The sequence below is a fragment of the Amblyomma americanum genome, chromosome 4 (genome assembly GCF_052857255.1).
Source record: "Amblyomma americanum isolate KBUSLIRL-KWMA chromosome 4, ASM5285725v1, whole genome shotgun sequence".
Taxonomy (NCBI): domain Eukaryota; kingdom Metazoa; phylum Arthropoda; class Arachnida; order Ixodida; family Ixodidae; genus Amblyomma; species Amblyomma americanum.
In genome coordinates, this window is record NC_135500.1 from 110,011,314 (window position 1) to 110,033,222 (window position 21,909).

General features: G+C 47.7%; 1 protein-coding gene across 1 annotated transcript in view; it reads right to left on the reverse strand.

Annotated features, from left to right (window-relative positions):
* LOC144130299 (neprilysin-1-like) overlaps positions 1-21,909 on the reverse strand; it is a 158,305-nt gene that overhangs the window by 69,828 nt on the left and 66,568 nt on the right. Inside the window, exons 9-10 of the mRNA XM_077664246.1 lie at positions 5,123-5,270; positions 1,627-1,722 (exon numbers count right to left, since the gene is read on the reverse strand). Of these exons, the coding sequence (XP_077520372.1) occupies positions 1,627-1,722; positions 5,123-5,270 (244 nt within the window). The remainder of the gene's footprint in view (positions 1-1,626; positions 1,723-5,122; positions 5,271-21,909) is intronic.

Genomic DNA, 21,909 nt, shown 5'->3' on the forward strand with positions numbered 1-21,909 from the left:
CTAAAAATATTACATCCGCAACAGTGAAGAAATGTTGTTCTCACTAACGAATCTGATGAAATAATCTAAGGTGCTTATTGTGCTACTAAGTTGACTTGCTCGTTTTCATAAGTGTTCTACAAGGAAACCGGGACATCTTTATTTGACCATTCGCACAGACATAAATAATAACATGGCAGCCAAAACCTTTCTGTCGATCGTATCGTTTGCCAGATTGAGAACATTTATCTCTTCTTAATAGCCTGAGTTGACGAAATTAACTCTCAAGTATTAAAGAAATTCAAGTAAGTTTCTTGAAAGTTTCTATGCCTCGTATTTCTGCAGCCATTGTCTGCAAGTTATTTGCCTCACGACTGGAAGGTGGGAAAGGACATTTCTCTAAAAAAATCAGGCAATAAAACGTTCGCTTTCAACAGTCGCGCCAATTGACTGACCATCGTACTGTGCAATGTATTTATTTTTACTTCATAAATAGACGCTGTATAGAATACAGTCTCTGCAGTCTTTAAGTACCTAGGCACAACGCTATATAATGATGTGTACTGTAACGCACACATTCAAAATATTCAATCCGCTGAAAAAAGCTAGGATTTCTCCTACTCGAATAGGAACCACCCATCTGAGATCCTCGAGAAGGCAGCCTGAAGACCAACCTGCAAGGCTTCAAAATCGCGCTGCTTTGTCGATCAATTGCGCGATAGCGTTAAGCGTCTCGCTCCACGAGAAACGCGCGCGGCGCAGTGAGTCCAAATTCTCAATTCTCAAAATCTCAATTTATTTTACAAGAAAATCTGGTTTGTCAAGTGCTGGCGTCGTACCAGTCTCTTGCGTCGCGAGTCGGGTACGCCAGCAAGGAACGTTTATTTACTGAGGACAAGCTGAGGCGTTGCACTGGTACAGGCTGTGGTTTAACAGTACAGCGAAGCGCAACTATTTAGTCTCGCAAATTCCTGACACTAATTAATGCCATTATTAATGCTATTGCGTAACACTCCTGTGGGGAACCTAAGTGAATTTGCAAGTTTTTCATACGACGTCAGTTTGTCAACTTTCAAAACGCAAATCCAATTGTCCCTCATTTTCCAACGCGATGCATTGCTAGACTCTCGCTCTCTCTTTTACAACTTTTTCAATAGCTAACTGCACGAAGCACGTTACATTTGCACAACCCACACACATAATGCAGCGCACAGGTCATCCGCTTCGCGCACCCGCCAGCGCTGCCAAACGCGTACATTCTATGCCACGTTTTATACCTGTGCAGACTATGACTGGAACGGCCTTCCTCACCAAGTCCCAACCATCATCCGTCATTCAAACTTTTCGCAAGAAGTAACATCAATTTATTCTTGAATAAACCATGTATTATATCTGTAGCCCCATTAATTATGTAATTCTCCTGCGCAAAAAATTTCGGGAAAATAAACTCAAGAAAATCAACATGACTCAAAAATGACGAAAGTCAGCCACGGCTGACAGTTTGTTTTTCACCTCAACAACTTTTCTTCCTATTTTTACAGCCCAACTTTCAGGAATTTTCAGAACTTTCCCTAAAAAACCCGCTATGCTCACCTTATTGGTTTCTGCAGAGAAGAAGCCCGGATTGAGGTAAGCTGCATTACTTACCTGAAGGGGCCAGTCCTTTCATGTACTGCCCGAAGCGCCGAATCGTCAATGTTCCTTCTTGCGTTGTATCTCCTTTGGATATGAATACGTTTCGCACTGCACAGAACGAGCCAGTAGCTTTGTTGTAGCGGTACGCCAGCTCTGTGTGACGAAGACTAGGATACACGTTTAAAGTATACTTAGCAAGCCTATAGGTGTGCATTTGCCGTGGAGGCTCAGTTCCCAAGATCTGCACAATATGTTATGATTAGGCGTTGGACTTTCCAGTTTTTACTTGTAGAAAATTCGATGGACTTTGCTCAGTTTATTTCAAGACGCAACGTTCGGTCATTTTCGGCGAATACTATTTTTGACGAATGAATTAGACATTTTTTGATGACTTAACCTAACAATCCTGCGTGGTAAAAGTCATTTAAAGTTCCTCTCGGTATTTTTGACATCCTGAACAATTCATCTGCCAGTAATTAACGTATTCAGTGCGATGTCAGTGCACGTTAAAGATACCCAGGTGGCCGAAATTATTCCAGAGCACTCCACTACTGCACCTCTTTCTTCCCTTCTTCTCCCAGTCCCTCCTTTATTCCTTCCCTTACGGCGTGGTTCAGGTGCCCGCCGAGATGCGAGACAGATACTGCGCCATTTCCTGTCCCCAAAACCCAATTTTCCATTTTTCAGTACTTAAAGCGCAAATGGTTGCACTTGGAGCAGTGCTTGCAGAAAAAAATTGTCGTCCTCTTTAAATGAGGAACGCGAGTTAAATGAGATTGTCGGAAGGCAAAAAGGGGTGCGAAAATTGACTTATAAAAACTAGGTTGACATGTTATCGTTAGGTTGCCACATTGGGTTGAGCGTGAGGGCGAGGAATCACGTGGTCTGCGTGTTGATGACGGAAATGGAACTTCCACTCAATTGTCGCGGTAGCCAAAACGTGCATGTTCGTGACGCCCGTTGGTGGTTTCGCGTCAATGTCCGCCATGAATTTGGCGAATCTAATCAACCGACTTTCTGGTCTAAGCAAGTGATGATAGTGAAAAAAGCTAGAAGACGGCGAGGAGATGATGCTTCCCGGTCTGAAGAGGCGTGTAAGGTAGCTAAAGAATAGCTTCAAAAGCACAACCGGGCTACTTACTCTACAATACACTCATCGCATCATGGCCCTGGCTGCCCTACTTTGTTAATGTTTAAGTGAGTGTAACTCTCATTCGGAAGTCAGCTATACTATGGCTGCGAACCAAAAGTGCTGACCTTTTTCGGTTAAAAACAAATTTGTAAAAGTGAATTCGGCGCACTATTATCGGTTTTTGCGGTTTAAACCGAAATGTCCAACCCCTACTTAGGGTGTAGATTAAAGACAGAATCGCGCCGCTCATTTTTGCGTTTGTTTCTTGTTTTAAGACCAACATTTACAGCTTCCGTTTGGTAGTCGAGGCGCACAATATACGAAAAGGACTATTTTATATTGTGTGCGTTCCGTGTCTTCGGTCAACGACTGATCAGTTGTGACCCCTATCACAGGTCAGCGGTCCGACTCCCCCTGTTGCGTGTGTGATAGGAAATAGTTTTTCACTCCTCCCCCTCCAATGCTATAATTTGCGCATCGGTGGGCAGGTTGGCAGAATATTTACAACAGTGTCTCTTCTAATGGCATCTGAGAAAAGTTTGTGGATGAAATTCTCACGGGACAGGCCTGTGATTGGCTACTGAGGCATCGTGAAAAGTTTTCTGCGCTTTCCGAGACCCGGACTCTCCCAACACTTATCATTTTAATGCACCTGCCTGGGGAAGTAGCAGATTTACTTGGTTCTTGCCAGTGACCTGCTAAAACATGAGCGCAGTACCTCTGTTATTTCTTAGATTGTTCTTGGCTACTGAGAACTTCAGAGTGCTAAGCTTAAAGGATCCACTCTTTGCCTAAGGCGGCTCTAATGAACAGCTGTTTATCGGCAACGAGGAAGAAGTTGAATATTAAAACTCCCGATTTTGAGGATGAGGAACGACCGATGAGGTGAGGGCGAGAGCGAGCGAGGAACAGAAGATTTTGCACAATGAGGGTTAGGATGAAGGATGGTCTAGCATACATTCTTGAACGGCATTTCAACCCCCTTGACTCGAGTTGTTGCGACGAAATTAGCATGAGGCGAGGAGCATGAGCTGCCTGCTGGGGTGAGCAAGTGGTTGACGACACTGGTCGGTGACGACAATAACTACTACTATGCGAAAGCCGGGAACCTGACTTTCGCTGCCAGCTCTGAAGATTCACGTTGGTTTACAGGGAATGCTAAGCGCAATTAAAGGCCCCAATCACTGTACCTTGCAGATAAATCAGCCCATATAGTAACTGAGTGGAAGCAATTATGTTAATATCATACTACAGGACGAGTTCCAACAACGCTGGTGGCCCTGCTCATACCATCGAGCCTTCCTCCCACTTGACACCACTCCCATAGCGCTACGCGGACCCCGGGCCATGGAGGGCTTAAAGACAATGAGATGGAAGACGATCTAGCTAGCGAGCTAACAAACCGAGTGGATTCTTATACCTCACTCCTCTCCCACCATGCCGTGATGCACGGCTAGAAATACTAAGAGTGAACCAAAGGAAATATCCGATCTGGGGTTCTCACGGGAGCGCATGCATTCCTTCAGTGAACTGACGCAGGCCTGCAAAGCCGAGCGTCGGCTGTACCCCCCACCCCATCCCTCCCTCGACAATTATCATCAGATACTTTGGAGGCGGCTCCAAACACGCACCTTACCCTCCCCTTATATACGCTCGCGCTATCACCAAGTCCACACAAACCCCTCTTGTACCCTCTGCCACCACCCCAAAGCCACTCTCGATCATATCCTTTTCCTCTGCCCGGCGGATCCTACCCCGCGGGGCCTGGAGCACCTTACCACTTGGGAGGCTTGGGAGTCTCTACTGCGCTCCGAGGACCCGGCCAAACAAGCCATCGCCACAGGCCGGGCTGCCAGCGTTATGAGCCTCCGGGACATCAACGTTTGAGTGCAGTGGGGCCGTGCGGGGGCCGAAGGACCTGTGCGTCGTAAACTCCCTTGTATGTAATAACATTTACACCACCACCACCCCTCCCGATTAGAAACTCACCAGAGAAAAAGCCACATTCCGGAGGCGAATACGGACAAACATCTTCCCTAACCTGTACTTGTACAGCCTTATCCCCTCTCCTAGATACCACGCCACCTGTCCCTGGTGCCGCGGTAAGCCCATGCTATTCCAGACTTAAGGGGTTGCGTTAAAAAACCATCTCGGCTAACAATATTGCAGGCATCATACTAGCAGTTGAAGACATTCCTGACTAGGAATGGTCAAGAAGATCAATGTGAGACCATTCGACGGGTCTAGAGAGCAGCGCAAGCCGCCGGATTCCTGAGCTGAGGAGTCTGCCCACCTGACTGCGCTAAATTTAAAAAGCTTATAAAGTTTTATCTCTCTCCCTCTTTCTCTATCTTACCACGCCAGTTTGTCACATACCTTCCTCTTCGTAGGTGCGAAGATTTTGAGCAACACTGTTAGAAGTTCCATCGTCGATCCCGTAGGCGCGGAGGTATCCAACGTATTCGGCCAGCTCATAGGCTTCGGGAGAAAAATACCGAGCTCCGTCTTCAGGGTATACCTGGAACTGTAAAAGTACGGACAAGACAGAAATTGGCTTCTATAATGTTTATTACTCTCTTAGAGTATAACAAACACCACGACGTTTAAAAGTTTTTAATATGGTACCTCATCTTTGGAATGTTGTAAAGATTTCTAATCTCCTAAAAATATTTTATTCTGACCGAACAGCTTCTTTATTTGAAACGCACTGTGCCCTTGAAAACAACGGCCTTTATGGAAGCTAGCCGATATCACAGACCAAAAGAACACAGGCCTCTTGATATTCATTCCTCATTTCAAACCTTTTATTCCCATGCCGCCAGAGGCCTTGCTTATAATATCTGTACGTGTTCGAAAACTGCCTCGTAGGTGCGATAATTCTCGCCTCAGTTACTGTGGCTTGCTCTGGGGTCCTACAATTGAAGGAAACTTACGGAGGAGCCACGTAATGCAAAATAATTTTCTGTGCTTTCTTGGAAATGCCCCACGGTGTTACGAAACCACTGAGTCTTACCTGAGGTATAAAATATTTCCCCACACCAAATATGTTTCCTTATCGTCTTTGTCCACCTCTTAAACAAAATTGTCTAATTACATGTGTTTTGCTTAACACAAGCTTGATTAAAAAACGAGCACCTACATACGCAACAGGAAGCGGGAATCATTGTGAAATAAATACCAAACCGAAGTACCTATGGTCAACACGTGCTATAAAATAGGCCGTAATGAATATTTGTTCAACCTCAAGAACAAAATAGTAATCCGGATGATATCCCAAACAAGAAGTTTAGCGGAGCTGGTTCTCTCGCACACATAAGCTTTTTTGTTCGTACCCTTCGCTTTTAATTTATTTTTTCCTTAAAGTGACACTCCGCAGAAAATGAAGTTGGGAAGTTGGGTTCTGTCCATAGAATAGCAGCTCCTAAACACTAAAACGCCCCTCTTTCGGAAAACGAAACTCTTGTAAGGTAGAAAAGAGCATGAACTAAAATACAGGGATTGCCGCCACAGGCCAATCTTGCATATACAAGCGTGATGATCAAATAGGAGGCAAAAATCGCGGATCTCTGAGGCTTACAAACGTGCGTGGGTTACGTGTTTGATCGATATATAAGCTTTGTTTTGAAACCACCATGCACTTTTATCACACAAGCAAGAAAAGAAGGCAACCTGAATGTTTGAAGTCAAAGGAAGCCTACAATTAGCTGTGCAACAGGCGGCCAGCTGAGTTTCGGTATGTTTTCGGGTGCTTCGCGACTATGCGCTCTGCGTACCCGAATGGTTTTGTTATGCTCCTCGATTTACAAGGGCGGAGTAGCTGATGACCTCCAAGTGCCTAAGTGCTCCTTGGACGCAAATGTGACAAGGAAAAGAGCTGTGTATAGCCAATGTTCAATGCGCCTCCACGTTAGCAAACACACAACGCGGCGTGGGAACATATATTAAGGGACATAGGGACATATATTAAGTTGGGACAAATCTAAAGGTATTGAAAAATAATAAGCCCCGGCCTGCACCACTTACGTATAGCAGGCTTAATCCATATTGAAAATAAAAGAAAAATGCTTTTTCTTTTAAGCCGGTTATATGTCGATTTTAAGCCTACTTAAGCCTGTTATTAAGCCTGTTATACGTCAGTATTACAAAGAAATGGTAAGTTTACCACCCGTACGTGGGGAAAACGGAAAAAAATGAAAGGGGAGGAAAACTAGATAGCGACCGACAGCCGGGGGAGCGGGACCAAGGGGTCTCAACTTATCTCCCCTTGGATGCAGCGGAGAGGATGGATGAAATGGATAGGTTGTATGGTTGCCAGGAAAGGGGTTATGCGCATAGGGATGGGAATGGGGACAGCGAGTTTTTTGCTCTGATCCTTCGAATGTCTTGACTCCATTGCTAGTCTGCCTTGCCAGGGCAAGGAGGGCGTCAAGCGTCAAGATTGCCCAATGGTGCGACCCTGCTCAAGGGATGCCCGAACACCCACTAAACGAAACGGGCTCCGACCGCCGGAGTGAAGGAGAACCTAAACCGTGGTCAGCTACCTCGGGCCCCTCCGCGATTTTCATGGTTTGCTTCCAACCTGCCAGCTAGGAACCGTCGAGTGCTTTTCGCGGTTTTTCAAACACCGGAACTTTGTATGGTGTGATCCGGCCAAAAGGAACTTAAGTCGTAAGCCTATCCGCCCCCCGGCCCTCGGCAACATGACCTAACACCTCCGGGGGACCCATCTGTGCTTCGAACCAACCAACCATGCACTTATTTTCTCCCCCAGCTTGCTCCGCTCCTACTGAGGAGGGAGTGTTCAAGGCTGGGCTGACCGGGCCACAAACCAAGAACTTGGCTTAGGGTGAGATGACCCGGGCCTACTCCGCGGGCACTTCACAACATCGATGGTTTTGCACTGGTTGTACTACGCCCCCCCCTACCTCGGCGTCCCGCAATGACCACGACGGCCGGCGGTCAGCCGTGAGGCCGCTTCCCCGAGGCATCGCTTTAGAAGAGCCTGGCTGCTGTGAAACCCCGCGGACCTGGTTTCCCCGTAGCCACAAATTGGCGCGTCAGTCGCCAGACGTGCACATGCAGAAGGAAGTTGCGTGTATTTGAAAACCTTTTGAACTTTGTACATGTCTTCCGCGCCGTGTTTCCTGGGTGCAGCCTGGTGTGTCTCCAGGCCTGCCTCCGCTCAGGCATCGGACCACACGAGCGCGATGGGCCCTCACAGTCGCCCAGGAGTCGCTGCCACTCCCATGGGGTCTCGCATCCCCAAAGGATGGGCCCCGGCCGATCCACCCCCACCGCTGGCATTGCGCCGAAACAAAGCCTAGTAGCCCAAACTACACCGGCCTGTATCAGGTGACGGGTGGGGGGGAGGCACAAGCAGGCTGGACAGTCGGATTCACCGCCACCCTTATGCTAGAGAAAATTATTGTTGGACCATAAAAAGAATGAAAAATAAAGTTTCCCTGACCGTGCCACCCTTACGTTGGACAGAGTATAGATGATTCTAAACAGAGTGAACTCCCCGCATTACTAAAGTTACGCTAGAAAAGGAGAACTACATATTCCTTGGGAAGAAGTAGCGCAGTCGTTACTACGCTCGGGTGCGGAGCGGAAGGATGGAGGTTCGAACCACGCCGCGCACAAGGATGATTTTTCGCATCGAGTTGACGTCATATCATTGACAGCTTGGTGTGACAAATTTCGTGCACAGACAGATGGACGGACAACGATGAGCCATTACAGGCTATCGCTTTAAAAATGGTTGGTGTAACGTTAAGCGACCGGAAGCGGGCAGAATGGGTGAGGGAACAGACGCGTGTTATTGACATCCTAGTCGAAATCAAGAAGAAGAAATGGGCTTGGGTAGGGCATGTAATGTGAGGGCAAGACAACCGTTGGTTATTAAGGGTAACAGAGGGTATTCCAAGAGAAGGCAAGCGTAGCATTGGGCGATGGAGTTAGATGGGCAGGTGATAAGAGACATGGGAGAAGCCTTTGCTCTGCAGTGGGCGCAGTCAGGCTGGTGATGATGACGCACTGGTCTCCTGTTTTGGCAATCAGCGCGCCTCGATGATTTCCCTTTCAAAATCAGTCCTCGCACATGCTTTGACAACCGTGCTCTTGTAGAATTTCCAGACTCTTGGCAGATCTTCGAATGGCCATCGAAACGCCCGCGGATTCTATTACGCACCGCCTGGCGGCGTTCGAGCAGTCTCTCATTGAGGCACATACCGCTTTGGCCAATATACCCTACCCCGCACTTCAAAAGAATCTCATTTATTACATATGCAGCATATTGCGTGAAAGAATCTACATGTTTTCTTTGGCGAGCCTTTTTATTTTGCTTCGCCAGCAGGGAGCAGACTTTTGCTAGTCTGCACGGCGCTGAAAAAAGAATATTGACGTTCGTTTCGCGACTTTAAGTTGTATGGGAACTTGTATATGTACACGATTACGGCTAGAGGAGGCTTTATAGCTTCCTCTACCTTGCCTGAGTCTTTGATAATCGCTTTTAACTTCTAGAGGAGGCTCTCTGAAACGCGACACGCCAGTACTGAGGCGTAGTCACCGCTGTAGAGACGCTGTACTTGTTTCGCAACGCTGCTCTGCTTAGTATGTGGACACAAGTTCAAAAACTGTACATCTTTGCTTCACGGAATCTCGCACTTGAAGTTGAGCCCCCCGGATCGGGATGTGAAAAGAGCAACAATCTCAGATACTAAACAGTCTAACGAATCAAGTGAGCAACTTTTGAGGAATACCACGAAGTCGTCCATGTACCGGATGACCAAATTGACCACTTAATTAGGGGGTTCCTGCCTAATACGCTTAAGTATGGCAGCCATGTATAGGTCGCACAAGTGTGGTGTGATTGACGACCCAGTGCTTATGCAATTCTTTTGGACGCAGTACTGACGGCTGGACTGGACAACTGTTGATTCAAAATAGAAGTCAAGAATACGAAGGAAGTTCTCACCGTCCACACCCGAGCTGTTCTGAAAAATTCAGTGGGCACTTTGGCAATGTGAAGTGCGCGAGGTGAAAGCTTTTCTGCACCGTCTATGGCTGCTTCTTTTAATTGTTAAAAAATATTCATATAGTTTTTCACTTTTCTTAGATGTTTTATTTCTCTTGCATTTTATTTTTATTTTCTTAATTTTAATTTTTCTAATATTTATTCTTTATTTTGTAGGGCGGTTTAGTGGCATGTTGAAAGCGCCGGCAACGAAGACCCTAGCACAAGCAATCTACGAGCCAGCGAGGCAAGATCACGGGACAGAAGCAGCAGCGTTCTAGCACGAGCATCCGATGGGCGGCGCAAGCACTTCGTCGTCGTTGGCGTCGGTGCTGGACCATCTTCTTCATTAAAACTGCCCCGGCAGAAAGAGGGAGCCATCCAGGCGACTCAAGGTGAGGGGACAACGAGGGGGCTGTAATAAGGCTTCAAGCGGCTTACGTGAACGACGTTGCGGCCACGGCGGCGATGGTCCGAAGAAGGGGTCACCGGTTCGATAATGTAGTTGACAGGCGACGTGCGCTCAAAGATGCGGTAAGGGCCGATGTGCTTGGCCGAAATTTTGGACGCAGCTGGAAAAGAGAGCCAGACCAATGAGCCAGTGGAGAAGTGAACAGCGGGCGTGTCTTGATCGGAATCATGGTGGCGGAGGCCTTGACGTTCGGCGGTGAAGGAGCGAGCCAACTGGCGGCACCGCTCACCATGGCGCGCAATGTGAGAAAGGGAAGTATATTCCGAGCTGTCGGGATTGTAGGGAAGGATTGTATATAACATACAAGAAGGTTCGTGCCCGAATAAAAGAAAGAACGGGGAAAAGCCGGTGGTTGCTTGAGGTGCGGTGTTATATGCATAGGTTACGAACGGAAGAACCTGATCCCAATTAGAGTTGTCGGAGCGAATGTACATGGCGATCATGTCCCCAAGAGTTCGGTTGAAGCGTTCGATGAGGCCGTTGGTTTGAGGGGGGTAAGCGGTAGTGGTGAGGTGGACTGTGTGGCACACAGCGAGAAGCTCGCGAAGAACTTCAGACAAGAAAACACGGCCGCGGTCACTGAGAAGTTCTCGAGGAGCGCCGTGACGCAGGACAAATTGATGCAGAAGGAAGAAGGCTACATCGCGAGCAGTAGCCGCAGATAGGGCAGCGGTCTCAGCATACCGAGTGAGGTGGTCCACGGCGACTATGATCCATCGATTCCCAGAGGTCGTGAACGGGGAAGAGCCTGTGGTTGCTTGAGGTGCGGTGTTATATGCATTGTTTACGAACGAAAGAACCTGATCCTAATTAGAGTCGTCGGAGCGAATGTACATGGTGATCATGTCCCCAAGAGTCTGGTTGAAGCGTTCGGTGAGGCCGTTGGTTTGAGGGTGGTAAGCGGTAGTGGTGCGGTGGACTGTGTGGCACACAGCGAGAAGCTCGTGAAGAACTTCAGACAAGAAAACACGGCCGCGCTCACTGAGAAGTTCTCGAGAAGCGCCGTGACGCAGGACAAAGTGATGCAGAAGGAAGAAGGCTACATCGCGAGCAGTAGCCGCAGGTAGGGCAGCAGTCTCAACATACCGAGTGAGGTGGTCCACGGCGACTATGATCCATCGATTCCCAGAGGTCGTGAAGACAAGTGGCCCACATAGGTCGATGCCCACACGATCGAAAAGGCGAGTAGGACACGGTATTGGCTGTAACGGGGCAGTCGAAGGGCGAGGTATCGAATTTCGCTGATGGCAGGCAGTGCAGGAGCGAACGTAGCGACGAACGAAGTTGTACATGCCCCGCCAATAGTACCTCTGGCGTAGTCGCTCGTACATTTTCAGCAAGCCAGCGGGAGCGCTCTGAGGGTCGGCATGGTAGTGTTCACAAGCCTCAGATCAGAGATGTCGGGGAATCACGAGAAGCCACTTTCGGCCGTCTGGATGATAGTTACGGCGGTACAGAAGATCGTCGCGGAGGGCAAAATGGGAAGCTTGGAGTCAAAGGGCCCGAGGGAAGGAGACCGTAGAGTTTGCACGAAGTACGTCGAGCAAGGATGAAATCCATGGATCTTGGCGTTGTTGAAGGGGAATGTCCACTGTAGTGAGCGCAGCGAGTAGGGAATCAGAAAGGGGCGAAGAGGGCGCAGGAGAGGGCAATGGCAAGCTTGACAAGGCGTCGGCGTCGAAGTGCTTGCGGCCCGACCGGTAAACTACGGTAATATCGAATTCCTGAAGACGGAGGGTCCAGCGGCCAAGGCGCCCCGAGGGATCTTTGAGTGAGGCCAACCAGCACAAGGCGTGGTGATCAGTGACGACGGTGAACGGGCGGCCATGTAAGTATGGGCGGAATTTTGTGAGAGCCCACACTACGGCGAGACACTCGTTTTCTGTCACGGTGTAGTTCGACTCAGCTTTGGTGAGGGCATGGCTGGCGTACGCAACGATGTATTCAGCAAATTCGGGCTTGCGCTGGACAAGGACAGCACCGAGTCCGATTCCGATTGCGTCGGTGTGCACCTCAGTAGGAGCACTTGGGTCGAAGTGTCGAAAGATAAGTGAAGAAGTTAGAGAACGACGGAGTGCAGCAAACGCGTCGGCGCAAGCCGAGTCCCACGTAGACAGGTCGGCGGGACCATTAAGGAGTTTCGTAAGGGGCGCGACGATAGAGGCGAAATTAGGGACAAATCGCCGAAAATAGGAGCAGAGACCCACAAATCAGCGCACCTGTTTTGCAGAAGTTGGTTTAGGGAAGTCAGCCACAGCACGGAGTTTGTCAGGATCTGGCAGGACGCCGTCTTTGGAGAAGAGGTGGCCGAGTATTATCACCTGCCGGGCGCCAAAGAAACGTTTTTTGAGATTACGTTGAAGGCTAGCACTGGTGAGGCAACTCAGTATCTGGCGCAAGCGCTTGAGATGCGTCGGAAAATCAGGCGAGAAAACGACATCATCTAAATAGCACAGACAAGCGTTCCACTTGAAGCCGCGCAAGATATTATCCATCATTCGTTGAAACGTTGCAGGAGCATTACAGAGGCCGAATGGGATCACGTTGAACCCATAGAGTCTGTCAGGGTTGACAAACGCCGTTTTAGGACGGTCGGAATCAGCCATCGGGACTTGCCAATAGCCGGAAAGGGAGATACAGGGAGAACTCGGCGCCTTGCATGCAGACAAGGGCGTCGTCAGTACGTGGTAGCGGGCAGACGTTTTTGCACGTAATTTTGTTAAGTCGGCGATAGTCAACGCAAAATCAGTTATGACCAGTTATGACGCAGCGCTCGGGAGGCGACACACAGTAGGGACGCTGACGGAGAGGAGCATGGCTGCCTGTGTTAATGTGGTACTTGACAGTTGTCGCACGGCCCAAAGTATACTGGTGGTCCAACGATGACCGAAACTGGTTGTGCAAGGCAAGGAGCTGCGCGCGGTGAGCCGTGTCGAGAGCGCGGTCAATGGAGCAGTCTAAAATGTCCGAAAACAGCGGATGATCTAAAGCAGCGCCTAGTGGAGCGAGCGCTGCGACGCGGGCACTGGAGGAGGTCACATCAGTGTCTTCGGAACAGATCAAGTCAGCGGTTTCAAAATGGCCGAGGCACTCGTCACGGAGCAGGGAGAGCGCGGAGAATTAGGTGTTAGAGACGAGGATGGCGGCTGCACTGTGGTGAATGTCGATGACAGAGAAGGGAAGAGAGAGGTGTCAGCGAGAAGCAAGGACGGGGGAAGGCGTGAAGAGAGCGGTGGCGCCAGAAAAAGAGGCGGCGCAAACAGGGACGAGCACGGCACTGTCAGGGGGAATGTCAGTGTCCTCGGCGAAAACAAGCTTAGCAGCACGGCGAATCGGAGGCTCGTGGAAGGGCGGATCGCAGAGCGGAGAGGAGACAACGTGCGCACGGGCACTGTCAATAACGGCAATGTGGATGGATAGAAAATCTCATCCAAAGGTGACGTCATGGGAGCTTGCACGGAGGACTAAAAATTCGGCAACATATAAAACATCGGCGATGACGATGCGTACTGTGCAAGCAGGCAGAAAGATAAACGGGCTCGGCACTGGCTGTACGAAGTGAGAGTCCAGAAGATGGGGCTGTAACTTTTCTCGAGGCGAGCGGCAGTTTTCCTTAATTACAGAAACGGTGACTCTAGTGTCCACAAGCACAAGGGTATTGACGCCGTCTAAAAACACATCAAGATTCGGCGGAGAAAGGCTAGGACTTAAGCAGGGCGATGAGTGCGCAGTTCGTGCCCCAGGAACTGCGACTGCTAGTTTTTAGAATCGGTGTGGACGTTGCGACGCCTCATGGACGACAAGGAACGGCGGCGAGGCGATGGTGAGCGGTGGGAAACGTACGGCTGGTGACCGAGCGCACGGTCAGGAGAGGTCCACTGATGAGGTAGTGGTCCGAAACGTGGGCGAAAGGTGCGGTGTGTATCAGGGTAGTCCGGCAGAGGGTGGACAGGCGCATGCAGAGTACGTCAACAGAGGCGCGCGACGTGGCCGCAGGCGAATATCGGTCTATTGTCAACTGTGCGCCAAGGGTTGTAGGTAGCGGGCGGGAAGCGGTTTCGTGGAGCAACCGGCGCAGGCACCGCTGGAGGAACGTACGCATAAGCCTACGGTCAAAACAAAAATCTTCCCGTTTGAAGTGCAAACTATGTTCGGCCTTGTGGAACCATCTTGATGACATACTGGACGTGTGTGCAAGATTTTGAAGTCAGAAATATTGTGGCAAGTGTACCTTTACCAAGCTCGGAGTGCGCATGCTTTAGAGGCCAGATTCACTCGGCAGGTACCGCACGTATGATTAGCGCAAAAAGTTAGCAGCACAATCGAATGAATTCCTTTGGCACCGTTCTCATTTGAACCTTCCGGAAAGGGCAAAGGAAAAGAAGTCACCTATGGCCAACGTCACCATTCTCGGCGGCTCTAGCGTACCGTCGGATGACTTGAAGATCCTACAGAAATGGCCGAAATTCAGTTTCCAACCGCCATCAAATAAGTAGCAGCTCCTGGCAATGGTGCGCCAGGCGGCACAAAGAGCTCCAGATCAAGGCAAGGCGCGTGTTATTGGAGACGGCGTCAAGGTTTAGGCCTCTGTGAGGCTTCTGCCGCGCAGGCTTAGCACCGTATCATGTCCATGTCCAAACACCTCAAAGAGGAAAACCTGATTGCACTGGAAAGCGACAAAGAAAGCGGATTTGTCATCCTCCGTGACGTCGAGTACCAGCAGATGGTCGCGGTAGCGCTCGAACCGAATTACAAAAAGGTTCAGTTTCGTCTCAGTAGACAGAAATGAACTCCTCTGAGACTACTGACGGGTTTTCATCTCGATAGAACATGAATTTTCACTAAGAAGGCATAAAGCTGTTTCTTTGAAGTCTTCTTCTAGGGCATAACCCTTAAGTCTGGATGCCCTCTGAGGACCATCGTCTCAGAAAAAGGTACGCGGTAAGCTGAAGCCGGTGCCTATCTACAGCGCCACTTAGATTTACCCTTTCGATAGACGACCTTTTTCTTGTAAGGGGCTCGCTAGTGGTAATACGGCAAGTAAAGGACAGGAAGGATGCAATCACAGGCTGCACAATCGACGTAGAAGATTTGTTTTATTCCGTCCCGCACAAGGACCTGTACACAGCGGTTCGTGAAGCGATTCAACACTCGGTTGAAGTGCGTTTTCAGAACAGCACGGGTATGAACAGTGAAAGCTTCCTTCATTTTCTGGAATTCTATTTAGAATCAACAGTTGTCCAGTTCAGTGGTTGGCCAAAAGAACGGCATATGCATTGGGTCGCGAATCGCACCAGTCCCGTGAGATATCTACTTGGCTGCTTCGATAAGCGTATTAGCCAGGAACTCCCGAGTGAAGTGACCCATTCGATCTCCTGGTACACGAACGACTTGCTGATTGTCCTCAAAGGTTGCTTTTTTTATTATTTTTACTGTGTATTATCAGGTATTGTCGCTGTTTTCACATCCTGATCCGGAGGGGCTCAACTTCACGTGCGAACCTCCGATAGGCAAAGATGTACAGTTTTGGACTTCCTATTTAGTTAAAAAAAACTACATGTGTTTCAAGTGTAACCCTCGCTCTAAGAATAGCCTTCTCCCGTTCGATAGCGCTGACTGGGAAATGATCATGCGAGGTTTTGTGTCATCTCCATCCTGGCAGCGCTCACAAAAGCTGCCCCCACACTCTGAAGAGCAGGGTTGTAAAACAAGTACAAAGTCTCTACAGACAGTGCTGGCTACACCTCAGAACTGGTGTGTAGCGTTTCAGATAGCCTCCTTCAGAAGTTATCAGCAAAAAGGAAAGACGCAGGCAAGCTAGAGCAAGCTAAAAGGTTTCCCCTAGCCCTAATCACGTACATGCACTAGTTGCCTCAACTTAAAGAAGGTCACGAAACGAAACTATGTCAATGACTGTTTTTTCAGCCCCGTGCAGACAAGCACAAGTCTGTACCTTTCTAGCAAGAAAAAGCTTGAACAATAACACATGTAGATCGCTTCATGCAATGTGCTACGTGTGTAACGTACGAAATCCCATTTTAGTGTGGAAGAATGTATATTGGGAAAAGCGGTATTTGCCTCAAATATAGACTGCTCGAATACCGCCGGCTGGTCGGTATTAAAAGCGGCGGCCAGTTGGACGACTTTGGCTTTGGAGGCCAGCAAAATCTATTTTAATGCTAATGTTCTTTGTCTTTGAGCACTTTACGTACTACACGCGAATAAATTTCCAACCTTAAGTGCGAAAGCATTACTTGACATGGTCCCAACCAAGACTCTTGTCTGAAGCCGCAGAGTAACTGGGGTAAGCGCAGGGTTAGATCGGAATAGCGTTGCGCAAGCTGGAGCCAATGGGAGGGGGACGTCGATGGTGACATTCCGCCAAACCCAGCATGAATATTTGCCAGTAGGTGCTGGGATGTGCGCTCACCTGAGTGTACATCAGGTGTGGAGGACACACACACACACACACACACACACACACACACACACACACACACACACACACACACACACACACACACACACACACACACACACACACACACACACACACACACACACACACACACACACACACACACACACACACACACACACACACACACACACACACACACACACACACACACACACACACACACACACACACACACACACACACACACACACACACACACACACACACACACACACACACACACACACACACACACACACACACACACACACACACACACACACACACACACACACACACACACACACACACACACACACACACACACACACACACACACACACACACACACACACACACACACACACACACACACACACACACACACACACACACACACACACACACACACACACACACACACACACACACACACACACACACACACACACACACACACACACACACACACACACACACACACACACACACACACACACACACACACACACACACACACACACACACACACACACACACACACAGTTTTTTTTGGAAAGAAGGGTATTAGATGAATACCATAACGACAGCGGCTGCTGCGTTTTTATGGAGGAAAAACGCTAAGGCGCCAGGGTGCTGTGCGCTGTCAATGCACGTTAACGATCCCCAGGTGGTCGAAATTATTCCGGAGCCCTCCACTATGGCGCCTCTTCCTTTCTTCTTTCACTCCCTCCTTATCCCTTCTCTTACGGCGTGGTTCAGGTGTCCAACAATATATGAGACAGATACTGCGCCATTTTCCTTTCCCCAAAAATTAATTAATATAATCATATTCTAACCCCGAGTGGAATTCGTAGCAGTAGCGGCGCAGCAGAGAAGATTCGTTTACTGATCCGTTAGGCTACTCGGTCAGCTACGTAGCTCCTTTTTAATGTTTCTGCATGCATTACAAGAAGTCTCTTTGGCCGTCCTCTTGTCATAATTTATCGCGTCTAATTCAGCGATCTCGGCATAAGTCTTAACGCCTTTACTCCTACCATAGAGCAAAATTCCGAAAGCCGCACACGTCATGCAAAGGAATGCTCTAGGAATAGCAGGGGGTTATTAGTAGAGTTTGCCGAGAGAAATAATTTGCGGATCATGAATACCTTCTTCTGCAAACGACAGAACAGAGGGTGGACATGGAGCAGCGCCATGGTGAGGCTAAAAATGAAACAGACTTTATACTATGATGTCATCTAGCCCTCGTGCAGGACGTAGAGGTCCTCAGAAAGGTGGGCTGTATCGACAACAGAATAGAAAGGTCTCGAACTACCTTGCACGTAAAGAGGGAACGGAAGTAAATGGGGAAGCGGAAGCACATTAACATGTTAACCGTAAGAGGAAAAATAGGGAATTTCAGAATATCTTTGGAGAAGAGATATTTATTTATTTATTTATTTATTTATTTATTTATTTATTTATTTATTTATTTATTTATTTATTTATTACAATACCTTCAGGGCCCCAGTGGGGCGTTACAGAAGGGAGTGGATAAAAAAGTAAAAACAATGCAGCAAAATGAAATCAAAAGTAAATGGAAAGTGCAATGTAATACAGCAAGGAATGAAAAAACGTAAGCTTGAACAAAATACAAATCAGATTCCGTAAGAAAACAGCCTAGTGAAACACATAGTTTTCCGCGGCATTTTTGAATAAACAGGTGTCAGAAATGACGGCAACCAAGGTGGGCTTTAACTGAGGAAGACGACCTTAATGTTCAAGCAATGAGTAATAATTTCACAGCATTCATAACGGAGTGTGCAACAGAAGTAGGCGAAAGGATGGCTCGACAGGATACCGGCGAGATATCTCAGGAGAGGAAAGATCTGACTTAGAAACGCAAGAAAATAAAGCGTCTATTCCTAAAGGCCGATTAAAACTGACAGTGCCATAAAAGTCAGTAACTAAGGGCAATGCAGCAGATATAAGGAAGTTTAGCATTTAGAGAATCGAGCGTGCTCTGAACAACGAAGATAGCCTAAAAGTCGTGAAGAGGAAACTAGGCATATGTAAAGATCATATGTATGCATTAAGAGACAAAGAGAGAAATGTGATTAGCAATATTGATAAGATAGTAAAAGGAGCCAAAGAGTTTCACACACATCTTTACAGCAGATACTGTAATCAGAACGTTAATAAGACGGGGAGCAGCGCACAGCAATGGAACATTACGCCAGTAACCAAAGAGGAAATAAAGAAAGCTTTAGGAGCAATGCAAAGGGGAAAAGTGGCTGCTGAGGATTAGGTAATAGGAGATCTGTTGAAGGACGGAGGGATTGCGCTAGCAAAACTAGCCACCCTGCATATGCAAAGTCCTATGACCTCGAGCGCACCAGAAGCTTGGAAGAACGCAACATTACCATAATTCAGGAGAAAAGAGACGTCAAGGACTTGAAAAAGTACGACCGATCAGCTTACTGTCCATTGCCTACGGTAGTTACTACGGTAATCGCAAATAGAATCAGGACAACATTAGACTTAAATCAATCAGATTATCTGGCAGGCTTTTGTAAAGGACACACGACAATTGACTATATTCACACTATCAATCACCTAATAGAGAAGTGTGCAGAATATAACAAACCCATATATATAGCGTTCGTTGATTACGAGAAAGTGCTTCACTCAGTAGAAACCTCAGCAGTCATGTAGGCATCGCAGAATCAGAGTGTAGAGCAGTCTTATGTGAAAATACCGGAAAATATCTATAACGACTCCACAGCTACTGTACTCATCTTTAGAATCAGCAATAAAATTCCAAAGAGGAAGGATGTCTGGCGACACGATCTCACCAAAGCCCTTCACAACGTGTTTACAGGCTGCAATCCGAGGCCTGGATTGGGACAGTTAGGGATAAGAGTGGAAGGAGAATACCTAAGTAATCTGCGATTTCCTGGTGATATTGCCTTGCTAAGCCACTCAGGAGATGAAATGCAAAGCATGATCAATGAGTTGGACAGAAAGAGCAGAACGGTGGGTCTAAAAAATTAACATGAAGAAAACCAAAGTAATCTTCAACAGGCTCGCAAAGTAACAGCAGTTCACAGTTCGTAGCGAGGTGCTGGAGGAGTTAAGAGAATGTGCCTACTAAGGGTAGACAGTAACCGCTAATCTAAAGCATGAGAGAGAAATAACTAGAACAATCAATAAGAATGGGGTGGAGAACATATGGGAGGTTCTCACTGATCATGAATGACAGTTGACTAACATATTCCTCAAGAGAACAGTTACAACAGCTGTATCTTACCGATACTCACCTTCGGGGAAGAAACGTGGACGTCAGCGAAAAACGTCCAGCTTAACTTAAGGAAAAAGCAGCGAGCTATGGAAAGAAGAATGATAGGTGTTAACACTAATAACCTGGAATCGGGCAGTGTGGGTGAGTAAACATACGTCGGTTAATGACACCCTAATTGAAATCAAGAGGAATAAATATGCTTGGGCAGAGCATGTAATGTGAAGGCAAGGTAACCGCAGGTCCTTACCAGTGAAGAGATTTCAAGAGAACGGGGAGACAGAAATTTAGGTAGGCGCATGAGATTAAGAAGTTTTGCGCGGATAGGCTGGGCGCAGCTGGCAAAGGACATGGTTAATTGAAGAGACATGGGAGAGACCTTTGCCCTGCAATGGGTGTAGTCCGGCTGGTGGTGGTGATGATGATGGATTTCGTTCCAGTTGAAACGCACCACAAAATTTTTCATGGCTTGGCAATCAGTTCGTGTGAAACAAAATTAACGGTGGATGACAGAGGAACCCTTCGGCTAGCTAATCTCATCTATACCCTGAAGCGTTCTTGAAAAATAAAACGCGTTAGAGCAATTTAACACGAACAGGTTATTCATGTAGTGATGACCTTCAAATGGCATTAGATTGTATCTCATCGGATATATCGCAGCGTGTACATAGCTCATTCGCATTAATTTTGAGATCATTTGGTTTCGCGGCTATGCTGTAAACTCCCATCTTGCCACAGAGAGTAAGTTAGAGTGTGTAAAGTGCAAACACCTCGCATTAAAAAAAATTCTTTGTTGATGTCACAGAGGAAAGTAAACAAGTTAAAGAGCTTGTTTAAAACCAATCTATGTTCAGAAATTTCTTTGGTCCTCAACAAGTTTGAACCGGTTCGTTCCGGTCGCAACCACCATGGAGTGTCGCCGAACTCGGAACTGTACGTGAAAAGCGTGAACCTGAAGTCTAACTAAACCAGAAAAATGCCGGTTCGACACCGTGCATGTAACTATGCCCTCTTAAAGACGAGGCTCCGCGGGAACGAGCACCGTGGGCTCGTTTCGACCTAATGTCACTGGAAGAAGAAAATATAGCAAGGCCGCCATATTTGCTCAGCGCAGATAGTCCATCGGCCGGTCAAGTAGCTTAATCTGGAATTTGGAAGGAATAACGGACGTTGAACGATTTTGGTGCCCTGTGAGGGCAGGTGTTACGGAAGTTAACTTAAACCCAAGAAGCGCTGTTAATAAGTTAGGTGACCTAGAAGCCTTCCTGCTTGATCCCGCACCTGACATTACCTCTATCACCGAAACTTGGTCCCCCCATCTTATATCTAGGAGCAGTATTTTTCCACCAGGATACACTGTTCTGCGAAAAGATAGATGTTCTCGTGGTGGTGGTGTAGAAATTCTTTTCAAGGATGGGTGTCACGTTGTGCCGATGCCAGATGTGGCCGTCTCTGAAGCACTGTGCTACAACACTCTCATAGGCAATGTGGTTTACTAAATAGGAACAATTTACCGGCCTCCGAACTCTAGCCCTGACATGGCACTTGATTAACCTAAATACATGCAACGTCATTTTAAACGCTCACAAAGGATCATACTAAGTGGTGATTTCAACCTTCCCGGTGTATCGTGAGAAACCCTCTAAAGCGGAAACGTGAAAATTGCCTGTGCGGACGCGCTCCACGACATTGTTTATTACATTGATGTAAAACACATTGTTGTTTAACCTGCACGTGTCACTGACAAAAACCAAGCCATTCTGAACTTCACGTTTGTTAATGATCGAATTATAATGAATACTCTATCTTTGAAACAGTGGATGGCTTGTCGGATCACAAAACAACCAAAATTATTTAGATGTGTCGGCGGAAGCCTGTCAAAAGGTGCCCAACGTCAGTGTACTATTGGGAGCACTAAATTGAGTTTAGAATTCTTGAA